This window comes from Hydra vulgaris, chromosome 02, assembly GCF_038396675.1.
Source record: "Hydra vulgaris chromosome 02, alternate assembly HydraT2T_AEP".
Classification (NCBI taxonomy): Eukaryota; Metazoa; Cnidaria; class Hydrozoa; order Anthoathecata; family Hydridae; genus Hydra; species Hydra vulgaris.
The window spans coordinates 42,566,311-42,587,837 of NC_088921.1; the positions used below are offsets into that span (position 1 = coordinate 42,566,311).

At 26.7% G+C, this 21,527-nt stretch overlaps 1 protein-coding gene across 1 annotated transcript in view; it reads left to right on the forward strand.

Moving 5' to 3' along the window:
* LOC100210297 (uncharacterized) overlaps positions 1-14,748 on the forward strand; it is a 42,145-nt gene extending 27,397 nt beyond the window's left edge. The window contains exons 4-10 of the mRNA XM_065790990.1: positions 1,957-2,226; positions 9,384-9,464; positions 9,537-9,580; positions 9,826-9,889; positions 10,002-10,062; positions 12,327-12,487; positions 14,344-14,748. Of these exons, the coding sequence (XP_065647062.1) occupies positions 1,957-2,226; positions 9,384-9,464; positions 9,537-9,580; positions 9,826-9,889; positions 10,002-10,062; positions 12,327-12,487; positions 14,344-14,403 (741 nt within the window). The 3' untranslated portion in view covers positions 14,404-14,748. The remainder of the gene's footprint in view (positions 1-1,956; positions 2,227-9,383; positions 9,465-9,536; positions 9,581-9,825; positions 9,890-10,001; positions 10,063-12,326; positions 12,488-14,343) is intronic.
* Positions 14,749-21,527: the final 6,779 nt, after the last annotated feature.

Sequence of the window (21,527 nt, forward strand, 5' to 3'; positions counted from 1 at the left end):
TAACAAATTTATGAAAAAAGATTATTTTTTTAGTTTTGAAATCTTTTTTTAAAAAAGATTTTTTCATTATCATTAAAATTTTTTGATTGATCATAGAATGAACATCGACTAGAAATGATTAACTATTTTATGAGTAGTAGAAAAAGATTTTGTTAAAGCCAAAATCTTAAAAAACATTGTTGATAAGTTGTTGTTGTTTTTTTTTTTGTTGTTTTTTTTTTTGTTTTTTTTTTTGACAGTTAAAAAATTCACCCATAAACAATTGTCCCCTTATGAAACAAACCAGTCAACATAAGAAAATATTAATACAAGTCCAAATGCAATTAGCCAGTAATTGATCTTTGCGTGCATATTATAAATACAATTAAATATAAATATTTAATTCATATTGATAAATATAATAGTTAAAATAAAAAAATATTATTGTAGATTTCGCCTTGGTAGCAGTAACAAAAAACAATTATTCAAATACTTCAAAAAATGTCTTTAAGATATTAACCAACCTTGTGGCATTGTGTTATACATGGTATTCTCAACTGCTTATGAAATTGAAATTCCCAATTTGAAATAACAAAACTAATGAAATGTATAAATAAAAGTCAAACAAATGTATAAAAAAATAAATTTTTAACATTATACATAAAGTTACACAATTATATATTACAATACTTGGTATTTCTTGCTAATATATTTTTGTATTTACTGGACTAAATGTGTTTAACAGGTTTTCTATGATCTTAGAAAAAAATAAATATTGATGCATAGTTTTGTAGGGGAAAGGGGGGCCAGTTAAGTTTTTGTATTTGATTTTTATCTTTTTCTTAAAAGCATATAAGTATCATAAAAATTTCAAAGGCAAATTCTTTTTTGCATGATTTTTATTTAAACTAAGTTTTCTTGTCTGGCTTGTAGAACTTTGTGTAAAAATATCAGATGAAGTATTGTCTACTTTGTATAATGACTTGATGTCCTACCAGAAGCTAGATGTTTTTAAAAAACAATTAGTTTTATGCTTCTGCAATTTTCTTCCCATCAAATGTTTAATTATCATTTGTTGATTTATTAAGTTTGATAGCCAGAGAGATCTTTTGCTAAATTTGCTTTCAGTAATTTAGTGCATAATTCCAAGAAATAAAAAAAAGCTCAAGATACACAAAGTAGTATAGTTCAATATATCAAGTATTCCTGGTATCAAGATTCAACAGTGTTTTATTTAAAATTTAGCATCAGTGTTGAGTTATCATATATTTTTATAACAATTATCTCGCTTTTTATTTGTTAAATATTTTGACAATCATTTTTAAATAAGTTCATTAAATAACCTTAGTTTAATTATTTTATTCATTACTTTTAAGTTGAAAAAATTATTATAAAAACAACAATCGTACAAACAAAAAAAGCTAAAAGCAAAGTCACAAATAATTTTTTTACAAAAACAATGTTTTCTAAATAAATACATACCAAAGATACATAAGCTAGGTCGTTTGTTTAGAAGATAAATATAGATAAGCAAGGTCATTTGTTTAGAAGATAAGTATAGATAAGCAAGGTTGTTTATTTAAAAGTGTATAGTGAAACATATTTATATATACATATATATATATATAACATCATTATCTTTAAGCTCAAATTTTTTAATTGACAAATTAAAGATTGTTTAACTTTAAACAGAATTTAATATCTCATAAACCAACATTAAACTTAAAAAAAAAATAGGTTGACAAAAAAAAGGGATAATAAAGTTTAATTTTTAATAAATTGATGAATTAAGAATAAGTGTAAAATTAAGAAAAAGCAGGAAGAAAGTAATTAAAAAACAATAATTTTAAATAAAAAAATGTTAGAGTAAAAAGAACTCATAAAATAAAATTAAATTTGTTAATATTGTTTTTTTTGTTTATAACTTTTTTTGCTTATAATAATGTCTGTTATAACTGTCATGTTTTTATTTTGAAGAGCTCTCGCCATCCTGTTACTGCTCTACGTGATGCTGATTCATCACATTTTCAAGAACAGTATTATGCCATACACCAGAGAAATAGAGAACAAATTGAACAGGCATGTAGAATTAATCAACAAACTCGTGAGCGGTTAGAAAGAATTCATTATAGTATAAGTACATTACGTTATTCAAATATCCGCAATAGAAGTTCCCGTGTGAGAAGGCGTGATGAAAGTTTAGCTGATAACGCAAGACGAAATTTAGAAGAACAGGAAGTTAATTCTGTAATTTTATTCATGCACTTTTTGCTATATATTTATAGTATTACTTCTTTTCAAAATTTCTTTAAAAAACTATTCATATAATTAAATAAAATGGCAGTTCAATAAATTAACAAAAAAAATAAATGTTATCATGTTCTTAGAGCCTGTGGCTGCCAGATCTACATTATATAAAAGCTAAAAAAATTTGACTTATTCAATTAGGATGGTCAACTATGTACTTTAGGTTATAGTTGATCATCTTGGCTTTGGCAGGTAATAGGTACTAAAGTTGTTTAAAATGCTGACTAAAATATATCAAATTATAAAGTGTAATTTTTCTATAATTTCCTTATAGAGTAAAGAATAGCATTAGAAATCACTTCATCTATTACCAGACACTTAACATAGTGTTAATATCTTTCCAGACACCATTTATACAACTTCTAAAAATTGTGATTGTATTTAAGTTGCAAGTACAATTGCTTGGGTGTCTATCAGATGTTTCCTTATTAGCCAGACACTTTCTACAGTTATAACCCCTAGCCAGACAAACATATTGTTAGCTATAGGTGCAAGCGCGAATTAGTTTCATCAAGCAGGTATGATTATAATATTTAAAGTTATTTTTATATTAAATTTTTTATTGTAGTTAGTTACCTATGTTTGTAGTTATTTTTGTTAGTTAACTATGTTTGTAGTTATTTTTGTTAGTTACCTATGTTTGCGGTTATTTTTGTTAGTTACCTATGTTTGTGGTTATTTTTGTTAGTTACCTATGTTTGTGGTTATTTTTGTTAGTTACCTATGTTTGTAGTTATTTTTGTTAGTTACCTATGTTTGCGGTTATTTTTGTTAGTTACCTATGTTTGTGGTTATTTTTGTTAGTTACCTATGTTTGTGGTTATTTTTGTTAATTACCTATGTTTGTGGTTATTTTTGTTAGTTACCTATGTTTGTGGTTATTTTTGTTAGTTATCTATGTTTGTAGTTATTTTTGTTAGTTAACTATGTTTGTGGTTATTTTTGTTAGTTAACTATGTTTGTGGTTATTTTTGTTAGTTACCTATGTTTGTGGTTATTTTTGTTAGTTACCTATGTTTGTGGTTATTTTTGTTAGTTACCTATGTTTGTGGTTATTTTTGTTAGTTACCTATGTTTGTAGTTATTTTTGTTAGTTAACTATGTTTGTGGTTATTTTTGTTAGTTAACTATGATTGTGGTTATTTTTGTTAGTTACCTATGTTTGTGGTTATTTTTGTTAGTTACCTATGTTTGTGGTTATTTTTGTTAGTTACCTATGTTTGTGGTTATTTATGACTAAAAAATCAATAAATAAAAACTTATTAATTATCATTTTCAAATTGCTAACTAGTAATAAAAACAAGTAAACTTGTTAACAATTGTTTGGAATCTATGAACTTTGTTCTTACATTTCAGGTTAATACTCTAAATTCATTAAAAACTGATTGTTTAGTATCAGTTGTATAGATTTTTAAATTTTTCTGATACACAACTTGTTTTTAATTTTTGCTATAAAAGCTTTGAAATAAATTAACTTTTTATTGATACTTTAATTAATTGTATATTATTAATTGTACTACTTCAAATATATTAAAATTGACACACATTGACAGACTTAAATAGGGATTGATGAGTGTACATGCATCTGAGGATTTTGGTTTAGACTGACAGTCTATTATTCTTTCAATTTTTAGGCTTTTTTCTCTTGTATTTCCTACAGGGTTGCAAAAACACCATGGTTTTTTTGGTTTAAATTAGGTTTTTATTAAAAAATGTCATATATAGTTATCCTTTTAAATTAAAAAAAAGGCATAACACATTTTAGTTGAGTAAACTATTTTCTTTATCAATATTACTGTTATATTTCATCAAAATTATTCAATACATCATTATTTAATGTTCTACATATAAATACATGCTTTGCTGTTTTTTCTACCGCCAATTGGTTTCTTAACTTAGAATGAACAAGGCCAAAAGTTGAAAAAATTCTTTCGATTCCAGCTGGTGCATTTAATAAATCTTCAATGTCCACTATGTTACAATCTACAATTTTTAGAGATTTCCACCATTCTATTGGTGATACATTTTTTAAAACAGATTCACTATACAAATAACTTTTTTCGAATGGAGCAGATTTGGCTTTTAATTTGAATACTATTAGTAACAAATTCTTGAACACTTTATCTGCGAAATTTATGGCAGCTTCATTTTCATTTTCAGAAAGATTAGATCCAAAATATCTAGGATCTAGTGTGTTTGCCAGGAAATGAGCATCACTGACAGTCTGAAGGTATCTAGATTCAATTTTTTTTTTGTTTGTTTGTTAAAAATGATAAACTGTTTATCAAATCTTTAAAATTTCAACAGTGTCACTTATTTTTGTTTGATCTCTTTGCAACTTATCTAGAGCTACTGCAATTGGTTTTAATATTTTTAATAAATCTTCTGTGTTTCGCTTTATCTGTATACCACTTACTTTTTTACCAATCATGGGATCCAAGTCTTTATTTTTTTCAAACATTGTGAAAATGATGCTCCAGTTGTTGACATATTTTTCAAGTGAATCACATACAGAATTCCAGCAAGTTTCAGTAGGAAATGGCAATTTTGTTCCTCCGCTTAATTTATAAATTGCTGCAGCTTGATGATTATTTCTTATATATTTTACTATTTGTGTCACATGCTTGCTCACATTTTCAATGTTAAGATCATTTGCTAAAAGGTTCAGCATATGAGCAGCACACCCATAAGTTATGATAATATCTCTTTCAGATGACAGTACTTGTCTCGTTAATTTCATATTAGCTGCATTGTCAGTCACAAAGCTTTTTATTGTGCATCCAAATTTACGTCTTACAGAATCTATTGATTCTCTTGCTAATTGTGTTAGATAATTACTAGTATATGAATGACCAGAAGTGCTAATTGTTTCTACTAAAATGTTAATTTTATCTTTAATTACAGAGATACAAACTATAGGTTCATTATGTACTCCAGCCATCTAAAGACATGGCTTAAATTTTCCCATTCAATACATTACATTTTTCAATTTCTTCTGTGTAAACCCTATCTAATATTTTTCCTCCAATTTAAGTTCTATTAGATGGAGTGTATCCTGGATGAAGCATATTGATAAATTTTTTAAATTCTTTGTGTTCAACTGTTCTGAAGCTATAGTTTGTACTGTGTATAAATCTACCAAGTTGAAGATTAAATAAATCTTTAAGGCTTGTTCGTATGAAAAACTCATCAACTTCCAAATATTTATCAGCTAATGTTAAATTGGGGTGAGACCTTTTCATTTGTTGTTGTGATGTTGATGGTAAGTTATCTTTAAAATGAAATTGCAGTTTATTGAATTATTATAAGTTAATGTCTATACATGATAGTAATTGAAATATATATGTTTACAATTTAGGGAAAGTATAAAATTTAAAATGACAATGCAGTCATTTAATTACCTTCAAGAAGTTGTTGATCTTCAATTGACTCCATAATTTTATGGGGTTGTGATTGCTTGCACTTTTTTATATGTTCATGCTTCCTTTGAGTTTGACCTTCCATTTCTTTTCTACATGCATCACAAACTGCTCTACACCCCTTTCTTTCTGGAACAGTCACTCCTGTATATTTTAACCAAATCATGTCACATTTGCACCCAGTTTTTTAAGACTTTTTTGTGGTATCAATAAATTATGTTAGGTCTAGTTATACTTTTGCTAAAAATATAAATATATATATATATATATATATATATATATATATATATATATATATATATATATATATATATATATATATATATATAGATCTATAGTTTGTTGTCTTTGGGAAGAGCGGAAGCAACAAAGTGATTCTTACGCCAACACATACATCACTTTTAATTACTTTTGACTTTCGTCCAACATTTGCGTGTTGGACGAAAGTAAAAACTATTAATTTAATTACAAATAAATCGTTTTTTAAAAAAACCACAAAAACGCAAATTTAATTAACCAGAATGTTTTAAAAATATTCTGTACGTTTTTAACACTATAAACAATGTTTTATTTTTTATTTTTTTTATAAAAATGTTTTTATTTTTAAATTTTACATCAAAATGTTTTTATTTTCATTTTTTTTTACTGAAAATCATGCGCGCAGTGTTGCTACATCGACTATATTATAGCCTGACTTGCAAGTGAGCGCTGCTACATCGACTGACAAATAGCCTGACCCGCAAGGGAGTGCTGCTACATCTACTATCTTTCAGCCTGACCCGCAAGGGAGTGTTGCTCGACTGAAGATTTGGTTGGGGCAGGCAGTCTCTCAATTCATAAAAAAAAATAATTCCGGTCTTGCATTTTAATTTTTACTTTTTGTCAACAAAATATGGAAAAACTTTCGGACAACATCTACGGGTTGTATATATATATATATATATATAGAACCCTTATATGTTGTCCGAAAGTTTTTTCCATATTTTGTTGACAAAAAGTAAAAATTAAAATGCAAGACCGGAATTTTTTTTTTTTTATTAATGATAGACTGCCTGCCCCAACCAAACCCTCAGTCAATGTAGCAGTACTCCCTTGCGGGTCAGGCTATTTGTCAGTCGATGTAGCAGCACTCCCTTGCGGGTCAGTCGATGTAGCAGCACTCCCTTGCGAGTCAGGCTATTTGTCAGTCGATGTAGCAGCACTCTCTTGCGAGTCAGGCTATAAGATAGTCGATGTAGCAACACTCCGCGCATGATTTACAGTAAAAAAAATAAAAATAAAAACATTTTATTAAAAAAAATAAAAATAAAAACATTGTTTATATTGTTAAAAACATTCAGAATGTTTTAAAAACATTTAGAATGTTTTTTAAAACATTTTGGTCAATTAAATTTGCGTTTTTGTAGTTTTTTTATAAAACGATTAATTTGTAATTAAATTAATGGTTTTGACTTTCGTCCAACACACAAATGTTGAACGAAAGTCAAAAGTAATTAAAAGTGACGTATATGTTGGTGTAAGAATCACTTTTTTCTTTCCGTGCTTCCCAAACGCAACAAACTATAGAACTATATGTATGTATATATATATATATATATATATATATATATATATATATATATATATATATATATATATATATATATATATATATATATATATACTGTGATGCACAGACATTTTTGTGGTATTAATAAATTATGTTAGAACTACTTATACTTTTGCTAAAAATATAAATATATATTTATATATATATTTATATATATATATATATATTTATATACATATATATATATATATTTATATATGTATATACATATGTGTGTATATATATATATATATATATATATATATATATATATATATATATATATATATGTATGTATATATATATGTATATATATATGTATATATATATGTATATATATGTAATATGTATATATATATACTGTGATGTCATATATTACATTATATATATATATATATATATATGTATATATATATATATACATATATATACATATATATATAAAACTTCCTGATGAAATAAATTCATCTGAAAGCAATGTATCTTGATGAACCTATTGAAGGAGAAACACCCTGTAGAAGAAAACAGATAAATAAGTGTTATTATTAATTTATTACTTCTCAGTTCTATAATAACACTGAGGACTCTATTTTATGAAAAAACAAAAATAAAAACCATTGATTCAAAAAAGATCATCTATATTGAAGATTAGTTTTATTTGTGAACATAACCCTCTTTAGTTTCCTGTTGTAAGTTCAAACCTTTTTAAAAAAACATTAATTTAGTTTAAACCAACATTTTTTTAATTGTTTAAATCATGGTTTAAACCAATGGTTTAAACCATTTGGTAAAAACCATGCAACCCTGATTTCCTAAAAAATCTTAAGCTGATTTTCTTTACAATTATCATGGTTGTTGTCATGTTTTTAGTTTGAAAAAATTATCATGGTTTTTGTCATTGTTTTGATTGTTTTTGTTATTATTTTAAAAAAATATTGCAGCTGTTGAAATCCTTTTAGAATTTATTTTTATTACAAATTTTTATTGAATACTTATAGAAACTAGTACTTTTTTTTGGCAAATTTTTAAAATTGGAAATTATTAAAGTTGAAAATTTTTAAAATTGAATAGCAAGTATTTTCAGTTATGTAACTAAGGTTTTTGTTCTTACTGAAAATTATTACACTTTATAATTTGATAAATTTTAGTCCGTATTTTAAACACCTTTGGTACCTGTTACCTGTCTAAGACCCCATGACCAAATCTACATAGTAGACCATCATTTTAGCTTTTATAAAATATTATTGTATAATAACTAAAGAAATATTTTGGGACAAATTAAATATAAAATAACAATTCACATTTCGAGATTTTGTTGCAAAATATTTCAAAAGTTTGTTTATAAATTAAATTACACCTAAAAGGTCACATAAAAGGTGAGTTCTAATTACAACCACTTAAATCAACTTGTTTCTACCGCGCACAGGCCTTGTTTGTCAAGGTTTGTGTTTCGGAATTTTAGAGTTGAAAGAGGGTTGTAACCACAATTAAGTAGCCTTCTTGTCTGTAATAGCTTTAGGAGGTGAGTTAACATTAAAAAAAAATCTATTTGTTGTTTTTAAAAACATCGACAGACATAATTTACAGCTTACAGCTGTTTAGTTTTAGCTTTTTTTTTGTTTTATTTTACAAATTGACAGCCAACAAGGCTGCAAGCAACCACTAATTTAGTTGAGAGATAACAGAAAACAAAGAAGAGAGCGAATGATAGAAGACTTTTTTTAGCTATAGCAGTTTATAGCTCTTCTCAGCCTTAAAAAAATAAATTTAAAAAAAAAAAAAATTTTTTTAATGTGATACTGAGGGTATCTATTTTCTTACAAAAAAATCCTTCAAATTTAATTAATAATGAAAGCTATGTACAAGAGAATTTTTTTTTTTTTTTTTTATATTGTCCATATTTTCAGAATATTTTTAGTTTAGTTTTTTTTTATATTGTCCATATTTTTAGAATATTTTTAGTTTTAGTTTTTTTTTATATTGTCCATATTTTCAGAATATTTTTAGTTTTAGAAGTCAAATTATATTACTCTTAAATTATTTTAAGTTTTTTAAACATTCAACATAAAATTAAATTTTTTAAAATTTAGACTGATGTTGAATTTGTCCGTGAAATGCGTCCTCGCAATTTAGACTACCTACACACCTCTTTGAATGATCCTATCTATCCTGTTAGTATTAAATTTATATATTATCATAATTTGATATGGTATTAGAATTTTAAAAAAAAAAATTTTTTTCAGCGCACACTACTTAGTCGTAATTTAGTATCAAATGATTTTCTTATGTAAGTTATTTTGTCTTTTTTTTGAAGTTTTTCTTTAATTAAAATTAATATATTTCTTTTTATTAAGTTAATATATTTCTTTTTTAATTAAAACTTTTAAATTAATATATTTCTTTTTTAATTAAAGTAAGCTTAAAATTGGCTAAAAAAGGTTTTATTTAAATAGAATTAAAATTTATACTGTATTTTTTTTTTTTTTTCCTAAAATCTTTATTTTAGCTTATTTTTTTTTAATTTTAAAAAAGGGATAGTATTTGGGGTCGTGTTCCTCCCCCTCGATTGCATCATTTTCAAACAGAAGATTTTGAGGTAAATGTTTAATTTATTAATTTTAACTTATATTCATTTTTTACTAAATTTTAATTGTCTAAAATATTAATTTTTTATTCCTTTTATAAACTATTTATTGTTTTTATTTTAGGCATTGTGGGATTTAACTGAAAGAATTGGCCCTGCTAAATTACGTGGGTTGTCAAAAACAGGTTAGTTTTTTACATTGACAAAATAAATTTATCTTTTTGATATAATTATTTTTAAGTAGCAAACAAAACAGTTTATAAATAATTCTTATAATAAAATACTGATCTCTATTTACAATTTATAAAAGTCCAGCGCTTAACTTATTTGGCTGTAAAGTAACTTTGTTTATTTCTGTTTTTTGGTGATATATTACATTGGTAATATATCATCAAAGTTTACCTAAAAATTGGTAAAATCCATGCCATGTTGTTTGGAAGCCATAATTAAAAATGGTTGTGGTGCAACAAAGTATTTTTAATAAAAATTGTAATATTTTAGACAAAAAAGTATGTAAATTAAATCGTACGGTCATTTTTTATGTCTACTTTTATTGCTATTTTTTTTAATATTGTTATTTTAATATTTGAAAATGTATCCATTGCAACAAATAAAAAATAAATGGTTGCCCTTTATTTCTTAAAAGCTATTTATAAGATAATTCATTTTTTTACAACTGTTTATATCAAATCAAATAAAGCTTTTTTTTTATAGAGTACATATTCTATCAAAAATATGTATGTAAACCTCAAATCAAATAAATTAAATTATAACAAACTTAAGTTTATCAACAAAAATAATTATAAAGTATTTGCTGTAACAACATTATACGCATTGTTGTTGCAGAGCATACTGAGATTTTTTTTTTTTTTTTTTGTTATTCACCTCCTTAAGGTCGAGAAGGCCACTACAGATGAGGAGGCTACTTAATAGTGGTTATAACCCTCTCTCAACTCTATGACTCAGAAACACAAACTTTGATAAACAAGGCTGCTGCGCTGAGAAATAAGTTGAGTGCGTACTACCAGGGACGTGGTGGGGATTGAACTCGGAACCTCACACTTATGAAGTGAGCGCTTTACCACTACCGCATGAGATGCTATTACCACTACCGCACCACTACCACATGAGATGCTATTACATCCACATACCACACCACTACTGCATTAGATGCTATTACATCAGTTAATGTTATAAATGGTCATAATTAGCTTTAAAACAATTTAAGGACCTTGAATAAACAACATAGTTCGACAAAGTATTACAAATTTTATTTATTCTGTTGTTGAATTACTTCTTGAGTAACACTTAGTTTTTTCACTTTTTATTCTTTTATTATGTCAATGTATGTTTGATGAAGGACCATCGCTTGTTAGTAAGGAAACCAGTTTTGGATTTTTGAACCAATTCACAATTTGTAAGCCATTCAATATTTTATAGTTGTATATTTAATCCTCTCTTGTTCTCCCTATTTTATAAAGTTGTTAAATTTAATTTCAAAAGTCTTTCTTCATATGGTAGGTTTTTGAGATCTGGAATAAACGTTGCAGCTCTTCTATGTACCTTTTCAAGTTCTACTATATCATTTTTTAGATTTGGGTTCCAAACTGGCGTTGCAAATTTGAGATGAGGTCTCACTAGTGTAAAATACAATGATTTAACTAAGTCCAAATTTAAATAAGTAAAAAAAAAATTTTTTGAACCCAGTGAACTTTGTGCTTTAGCAACTGCTGGTTTTACTTTTTTGTACGATTTTATTTTAAAAAGGTAATATTTACTTGCTATAAATATGCTATAAGAGATAATATTTACTTGTGATATTTTATTTAAAAATAAGTAATAATCTTATTATCATTATTAAAATTAAAAATAAAATGCTAAATAATTGCTAAATTATATTTTGATTCTTTAAATGATTAAATTTTATTGTTACATTTAAAAAGTGAATAGGCCTATTAATTAGGTGAAAAATTTTGATTTTGAAAAAGTTTTGATAACATTTTAATAAAAACTTATGATAAATGTTGAATAAAATCTAAATGGTCATTAAGTAAAATTGAATTGACCAATAGGAATTATGATATTAGTAAGACTTGACATAAGTAGTTGCTTTACTTTGATCAAATGTTTACAGTTATAACATGTGTCTTATTTATAAAGAGTAAAATCGTTAAAAGAAGTCACTTAATATTTCACTTGTAAAGTAAGGCATAGATTATGATTGTGTCTTTTTTGACTGCCTATTTCACATTTGCACAGAAAATAAGTTTAATATTGAATACATAGTTTGTTTCTTGTAAATTTTTACTGAAAGTAATGATAATTGATATATAACCATTAAGTATTTTTTTAGTTGCTGATGCAAGTAAATTTTAGAAATAGCATATTTCCTGATTTTAATTTATAGAAGTATTTTCATAAGATGATCTTTTTTGTTTTTGTTTTTTAGAATTAGACACTATCCCTTCATTCCGTTTCAGTACTGGTACTGCTAAAGAGACAAATAGTAAATGTGTTGTTTGCATGAGTGAATATGTCAACAGAGAAAAACTTCGACGACTACCATGCACTCATGATTTTCATTCTAAATGTATTGATAAATGGTTAAGGGTAGGATATCTTGTTATTTGATCTGTTTTAACTCAAATTATTTTAGTTATGAAGGAGGAAGGGGCTGCTTGGGCAGGGGTTTATGACTATTTTAGAGCAGAATTTTGGACTTATTTTTAGAAATTATGAGGTAAGTTGTCATGTTTTGGGTAGTTAGGCTAACATTTTCACAAAGTGTCTTCACGGAATCACACCCAAATGTTTTATCTGCAAAATAGTACTAATTTTGGCATTTTTAAAAAATCATTTACATTTTATTATTAAGGCAACTTTATAGGGGCAGTTTGTTCACTGCTGAACATTGTCAAACAGACCAATAGTTATATTATCTTTGATTTTATTTGGCAGTAATTGATCTTATTATTTTTATTATCATAATCTTTGTTGTAACTGGTTATAACCAGTGAATGTTTTTAATAAAACTATGACACCCGTTTCTTAAAAATTACAAGTCATAAATTAATTAAAATTTGTCTAATTTACTATTTCACTTGGTAAATTATTCCAATCATTTGCCGCTCTATTTGCAATAAATTTATTTCGGGTCAAATAATAAATTTACAAATATCTCTTGAATACTTCATACTGTGATTTTCTGAATTTCTCTTAGGTACTCGTACTGTGACCTTTTGTTGTAGTTTTAATTAGGTTTTAAAACTTGTCGGTAATACAATTTTACGCAGTTGATATCTTTAAATTTTTGAATTTCTGAATCAAATCCCTTCTTTTTTGTCTTTTTCCTAATGTTTTAAATCTGACTGTTTTCAGTCTTTTTTTTTTTTTTTTTTTTTGCAAAATTTTTAAAGTGATCATCAGGGATCATTCTTGTTACCCTGAGCTTAATACTTCTTAATAATTTATCAGCTTTTCTAAATAATACCAAACTAAAACAGAGAGCTTGAGTTAAGTGAGGGTTGAAACCACAATTAAATTTAAAAAAATTAAATAAAAATTAAAAAATATTACCTCCTTGACTGTAATAGACGCCCCTTCCCCTCTCTGTCGAATTTAGGGAGGTAATTAACAAACAAAAACAAAAAAAACTATAACACAACACAGTTGTTGTTTTGTACTGCAACACAAAATTGATTTATTGTAAAAAGAAAAACCAGAGTTAATATCTAAAATCTGCATTTTAGAGTCTCGAATCTCAATCTGCGAGTCTCGAGTCTCTAATAATTTTTTTTAAAATAACTATAAAATAATAAGCATATACAATGTTATGAAAAAATTTTTAAACTGGATTTGAACATGATCTGTTTATTAAAATGTACAAATTTTTAAATATAAGAAAAATAGAGAAAATATTAAAACCACAACTCAGCATTACCCAAAAAATAAGCTTGCTATAAATAATATAAAAATTAATCAGCTAATGTAACTATAATTTAAATCATGAACTTCATTTTTCATACTTGCTTTGCATTTTATTTTTAAAGTATGTAAGTAACGGTAAACGAAGTGCAAATACTTTCAGCTGATCGTTCAGATTAAAATCTTTTTCCTCTTTTAAAAGTTTTTTTATAGTTATATTTTTGTTATATTTTGCACTTTTTTATTGATTTTCTGTTTCTTCAATATTGAACTGTAGCAAGTATTTTTAATTTTTTTTCTAATATAAAAGTTTTTTTTTTGTAGATTTCAAATTAAATGAACTACTTTTATTTTTACTAATTTCTAAAATATCAATATTGATTTTGTAATACTTTTAAATACCTCCTCTGCTTGAGATTCATTTTAAATCTGTAGGTAACCACATCTAAACGTAGTGTTATTCTTCTGGTTTTTACTAAAGTAAGCCATGTAGCTTTTCCCATCCGAACTCCACTAATTTCTGTTTCTTTAATTTTTTTTAGTCGAATAGAACTTGTCCAGTTTGTCGTGATGATGTCAAAACCGCAAATCAATCGGAATAAATCTCAAGATACAAAACCATTGTTTGGTAATGCGCGTTTAAAACGCTTAAACCTATATGACTTAAATTTTTTATATAACTTGGTTAATTTTTTACAAAAAAAACTAAATAAAAATATCCCAGATATTTTTTTTTTTATTATTATTATTATAAATGCAACAGTATTTGTATAAATGTAATGGTTTTTGTTTTTTGAAATTAATGTAACTAAGAAACAAATATTTTTCAATCTTATAAAAAAGTATATTGTTGAATAAAAAAAAATTGTTGAATAAGTTTTAAATTTAAGTACACTTAATTTAATTTGGATAATTGTATTTTACTGAAAAATAAATAATTTTATTGATTTTTTTGTGTGTGTGTCTATAATTAAATGATAATGGTATCCTTTGATCAGTAGATGATAATGGTATTCTTTGATGAACGTTTGAAAAGAACAATGCAGCGATTTATAAAAACAAATTTTCAGTGTACAAACTGTATTTTTTTTATAAAACATCTTTCTTGATTATATTTTTTAAATTGTTTTCAAAAATCTTTAGTAAGGAGAAGCGGTTGATAAAAAAGTTCATATAACACTCGAAAAAATAAAAAATGGTGCTACACCAGCAATTCAACAATGTTTCCAGAAGCAAAAAAGTCTTTATTTTCTTTAAATCTTGTTGGTAATCAGAACTCAAAGTGAGATGCTCTTACACTAAAAAAAAACGTTAATTTTTGATAATAATGCATATTAGGTACAACCAGGTACGTAAAAGACACAAGTATGTAAAAACCTTTTTAAAGCTCTAAGTGCAAACATATATTAAAAAAATTAACAATTATCCTCAAAAGTTTAAGGGTAATTATTGTATAAACTAAATACTCTTACTTTCGCTGTTAATAAAAAACGAATATAAATTGATTATATTTACTTTATATAGCTTAATGGTAATGGTATTTAATGATAAATAGAAAAATGGTGGAGAACTGTAAATAAGGGACATTTTTTATACCCTGACTCCAATCAATTTGAACATACGAAAACTTACTACTTAAATTCTCAAAGGTTATTGCTATAGGCTTGGTGAATCATTTCTTTGCTGAACTTTTTTTACAAATATTACCTGAGGAATTCAGTCTCACAGTAACAAGCATCCTTGCTGCTGGTGCAACATTGAGTCGACAAAATTGAACAACTGTGGCCAACTCAGAACATTTCAATCAGAAATTTCAACTCAGAACAAACAATCAGAGAGCAACATCAAAAGTTTATTTTATCTGGTGCTGATCTAAAGAAATTAAAAGAATTCAAGAATGCTGCTCATCCATCAATACTTCGATTCCCAGATGGAAAGCTAATCTTAGAAGCTATTCCTCCAATGGAACTTCATTTGCTTCTTGACGTTGTTACCATCTTATTAAGCATTTGGTTCAAGTTTTTTCAAAAACAATAGAATGGTTGACTTCAATATATATACCAATACAGCCGTACCATGGTGGTCACTTCAATGGCAATGATTGCATGAAGTTGCTGGAAAAAACTGACACTCTGAAGCAGATAATCGTGACTGATAAGGCATTTGAAGCATCATCCATCTACCATGTTCCACATTCGTTTCTCAGAGTTATTAATTCTTGTTTCGGATGCTCACTCTCTCCAGACTTTGAGAGAAAGATTCAAGAGTTTAAGAGCAATTGTCTAAAGTTGACTGTTTCTGTCACACCAAAAGTTCATGCTGTCTTTTACCATGTTCCACAATTTCTAAAGCACCATAAAACTGGTCTTGGAATTTACAGTGAGCAAGCAACAGAGGTACTCCAAACTTCAAGCCTCATTGGCAAAGATTCAAAAGGATTATGTCTCACCCAGATTATTCCAACAGCTGTTGAATTGTGTTGTTAATTTCAATAGCAAAAAATTCTAAGAAACACAAAAGGGTACAACGAATATACTTGTATTAATTAAATTTAGAAATGTTGTGAATAATAAATAAATAATGTAAATGTTGTGTGCTGCTCTATTACCATTTAAGCAGTGCTTTAAACAACGCGAAATCTGTAAATATTCCAAATCGTGGTGGACAACGGACCTTGCAAAATGCAAAGAAATTCTTTCATTTAACTATAAACCATAGTTAAATGAAAGAATTTCTTTGTATTTTATAACTTATACTGAAAGCATCCTAAATGAAATAGTCTCAGAATGTAAAGTAGAATCAACAATAAATGGCATTTATAATGGTGTAATTGCATACGCAGATGATGTAATTTTGCTAAGTCCTACATCTCTGGTCTGCGCTCCATATGTTACTCCATATGTTTAAAATCTGTTAATCAGAACTGATTAACAGATTTCAAAAATATGGAGTAACAAACTTTATCAAGCTAAACACTGAGAAAACGGAATTTCTGATATCTGGAAAAAGCATTATTTCCTACTACGTTATTCAAATTAACGGAGCTTATATATACCTGTAAAATAAATTAAAACATCTGGGTTTCCAATTGGATAACGATACTGCAAAAACAAAATTTCAGCACTCCAAAAAACAAATTTAAATGAGCGTATAACTCAGTTTCAGTTGATTGCAATAGCTCTAATCGACTGTGGTTTCGCTACTGCCAGCTATCACAATAGTCCATTTGTACAATACCTTAACTGTGCCGAAGCTTATTTATGGTTTTGAGCTATGCAAATATGATATTAGTTTTCTTTGCAAAATAGACGCTGTTGGAAGAGCAGTCTTAAAATCATTTTTTTGGATCCCTCGAAGTACAGTAAAAATTACCTACATTCATTTTTTAAAATAGAGGATATTTTAAATATTCTGTATAGGAACAAAGTAAATCTTTTTATCAAGCTGTTGAAAAATCAAACTTGCTAATAATAATCTTGCTAATTGCTACTGAGAATCAATTAATTAAAGGCAATAAAAAATTCTTTAACGAAATGTTTGAAGCCTGCAACACGCTTAAACTTCGTCCAGTGCATGATAAATGGCAAAAAAATTAAATTCACGCAATCTTTCGAAGACCTGCAAGCTGACGTAGTGTCAATATTGAAAGAAACGTTAGAGTTTTGGAATTTGAAAGAAAAGAGAGAGTCGTTTAAAATTTTGATGGAAGAGAATGTTTCGAGAAGTCTGATCCAATAATTTGTGGAAAACACACCGGCTGGTTATGAGCATTTAATGCTAACAATTACGAGAACCGTGTCGTTTTAGCTGATTTTAATTTAATTGGTGACTATTTTATTATAATTATTATAACTTATTTTACCTGTAATTTATTGCCGGGTGATAAAGAGAAAGTATAATAACAATACTATTCCTGTATGTTTTTGAACCACATAAAAAAAGAAAGAAAGAAAAAAAAGAATTAAGGGAGCGTTCCAAAAATGAACCTTTTGATGAATTTTTGTATCTTCTGTTAAAATGTTTAATTCTGTCCCAAACATTGAATGAAACTTTACAACTAAACTGAAAAACAATCGACTGAATAATTTAGATAATAAAGACAGAGGGTCAAAAAGATACTTAGTCCTGAGTGTTATTTTGGAAGCTTTTTTTCTTAAAAACAACCCTGTTTGAGAAAACTTTCAAACAGGGTTCAACCTTCTAAAGTTTACTGACATTAATTACGAGTAATAAAAATTTTTAAACCTCTTGTTTTTTATATTCTGTTGAAAAATTGAAAGCAAAAAAAAAAAAAATCAGAGCAATCAAACGATTTTATATTAGCAATCAGTGTCCCTGAGAATAACTATTAAAAAAATCAGTTAAATAAAGAATGTTTTTATTTATTCAAAGATTTTTTGTTGACTTATGCTAAAATTTTATCTTCAGATGTTTTAACGTTTTGGACTTGTGTCACATGAGTCCAAGTTTTTCACTTAATAATTTATTACAGAACCTTTAAAAATAAGTTTAAATTTTTAGTTTTTATCAAAACTTTAATAAATTTAAAAAATACTTACTTAAATAAATACTTTACATTAAAAAATACTTCAAAACTTTTATAAAACTCATTAATATGTTGAAACCAAAAAGATTTATGAATTTTTCAAATAATTTGGATTCATGATCTTATTTCTTATAGAATTTTAGTCTTAATTTGTTTATACATATTCATTTTAAGCACACACACAAAATTAAAATGAAGAAAAATAACAATTTATGGGACTTGAAGTTTCATGTTGGCAATCATCAGACATAAAATTAAAAAAAAAAACAATTCAAAAAATTACAAATGCAATGGAACCTGCCTATTGAGCAACTAATGTTTATATAATAACATTATATACCAAGCAATAGTATGTTCTTACAAACCTGAATACAAAGACAAAGTATGTATTGGCTCAAGTGCAATCTCTTTTAAAGTTCGTTACGCGAACCATTTTTTTTTTTTTCTTTTAATTTTTTTTTTTAAGGTGCCCCAAGAAGTCATGACGGTCTTGTCACAGAGCACCGCAGAAGTACATTCAACCAGGAAGTTCACGCCTCCTTCCTTACCGTGACGCGAAAATAAGTCCAGAGCTCGATTCGCACCTGGATCTCCTGCTTATAAAGCAAGCGCTATAACCACTGCGCCACGGCTGCACAAATTTTAAATCATTTAACGCTAATAAATAATAACTTGACACAGAGCTTTCCAAAAAATATGAGAGTTAAAAAGAAAGTTATTTTGTACTATATATTATGGAAAGTCATAAGGTGTTCAGTGACGCTTCCAGGAATTTTTGGTGAGGGGGAGGGGTATTTTGTATCACATTTGCGTCTTCTAAAAAAATTATCCTCCGTTTCTAAGATACTTTAAGACTTTCCAATTCTGGTAGGAGGGGGAGAGATGCATACCCCTGATCCTCCCACCTAGATCCATCACTGAAGGTATTGCAGGCCATACACATGGTCGACGACATGGGTTTCAAAGTGGAGTTTTTAATTTAATTTCTAAAAAAAGTCCTCTATATCTAAAATTTTCTTAAAAAAAAAAAAGGTCCTTAAAAAAAAAAAAGGGGCACGTGCCCATGGCACCCTTCCCGGTTTCATCGACCCTGACACAACCCGGTTTCAAAAGATTGTCATCTTTGTTTAAACGAAAAATTTGAAATCTTATTTTATAAAGGCACTAAATTAATTAACAAACGGGGCGAAATGGTGATGTGCAGGTCAAATATAAAATGATATATTCAGTGATATAAAATATATATTCAGTGATATCAAATATAAAATGATATATTCAGTGATATAAAATCTATATTCAGACACAAAAACAAATTTTTGTTGTCTTCCTACGACACTAGTGATTGGACAGCCATTATTCTTTATATTATTTTTTTCTCTCTTAGATTGAACGTCGCTATAGATATAAGAACTCGTTCCACTGTATTTGTAATTTTTTAAACAGTTTTGTTCAATTTTTGAATTAATATGTTTTGACTGACAATTGCCTACAAGGTATGAAACTTCTATAAAAAATAAAAAAAACGTTGTATAAGTACAAAATAAAGTGTAATAAAAGGCAATAAAAACAATGTAAAATACAATTATGAAACCATTAACAAATTCAACAAGATCCGGTAAATAAGATATTAAAAAAACACGGAATTTTAAAAAAGCTTAAAAACAACTTAGATATTATTATTCTAAAGCCAAAGTAAGGAAATGGTGTGGAGAAAATTATATGATGACAAAATCAGGCAGAAAAGTATATGATGACGGAATTTTTAAAATAATAAATGATAGGCTAATTTGAATCAAATTACTTAAAAAACTACGGATTTTTTTTTTGCGAAAATTAAAATGGGCTTCCAAAAATGCATAAATTCAATTCTTCTGATAATCAATTATATTTTAGACCTATTGTTGCATCAATTGTAACTTAAAATTATCAACTTGCCAATTTTTTAAACGATCTTTTATCTCCACTGATACCTTCACAGTTCTACACCAAAGACTTTTTTCTTTTGTTGAAGATGTTATTCAATTATCCGATGGTGTTGCCATGGGATCCTCATTAGCAATTGTTCTCGCTAATTTATTTATGGGTGTTTTTGAAGAAAAATGGTTAAAATTCTATACATGTATAAATATGTATACAACATTTAAACCACACGTAAACGACATTTTTGCTGCTTTTCTTTTAGAAATCGATTTCTCCTCTCTCCATTTCATCAATGGTAAGCACAGCTCAATCTTGTTCACAATAGAAAAAAAAGAATCAAATATTTCCTTTTTGGATTCAACTTATATAAATCATTAACTTATATAAATCGAAATCTTCCCTACAAAATTTTTCAAAAGAAAACCTACTTTGCATTCTTCTCTAGTATACAAAGTCTTATTATCAAGATGCTTAATTGAAAGAACGTTTAAAATTAAAAACACTAAACATGGCTTTCAATCTGATATAAACGAACTTTTTTAAAACTACAAAAAGAAATATGTAATCATTTTGGTTAATAAGCAAAGTTCACAACTAAGAGAAAAAATCTCTAATACAAATCAAGCTAAATCAAAAGATAAACTTTTAATAAAATATTTCAAACATTGGAATTAAGTAACTTAAGTATGATAATTTTCCCTACATTGGAAAATTATCGTACTTAACTAAAACGAGATTAAGTCATATTATTAGTAGACATTGTAAATCAGTTTCCGTTAACTTAGTTTTCACTTATTTAAATTCTAACGTATTTTTACCTAGGTAAAAATACGTTAATTCCTAAGGTAATTCCGACTGAATTTGCGACTTTTAGGTTATTCCGGTTCCGGTTGGAATTACAATATTTTCAGGCCGGAATGCTCTTTTTACCTTTTTTTTAAGACATGTGACACAGACTGAGTAAATTAAATCAAAAAATCATTGTCATACATGTCTATAAAGAACTATAGGTAAACCTAAGTAAATAATTCTTAACAAACACAATGTAATGTTATTTGCAGTAATCAATTATGTAAGGATTTCTAGAAGTTTAGGAATATTGTGGTACAAAAATCCAGTTTTGGGCAACAAACTAATTTCTTTTTTATCAAAAATGTTACCTGCTTCTTAGAATAGTCTCATTTTAAATGTTACTTAAAATTTAAGCAATTAAAAAGTATAGAATGCCTAATATAGTAAATATTTCAATTTTAACCTAAA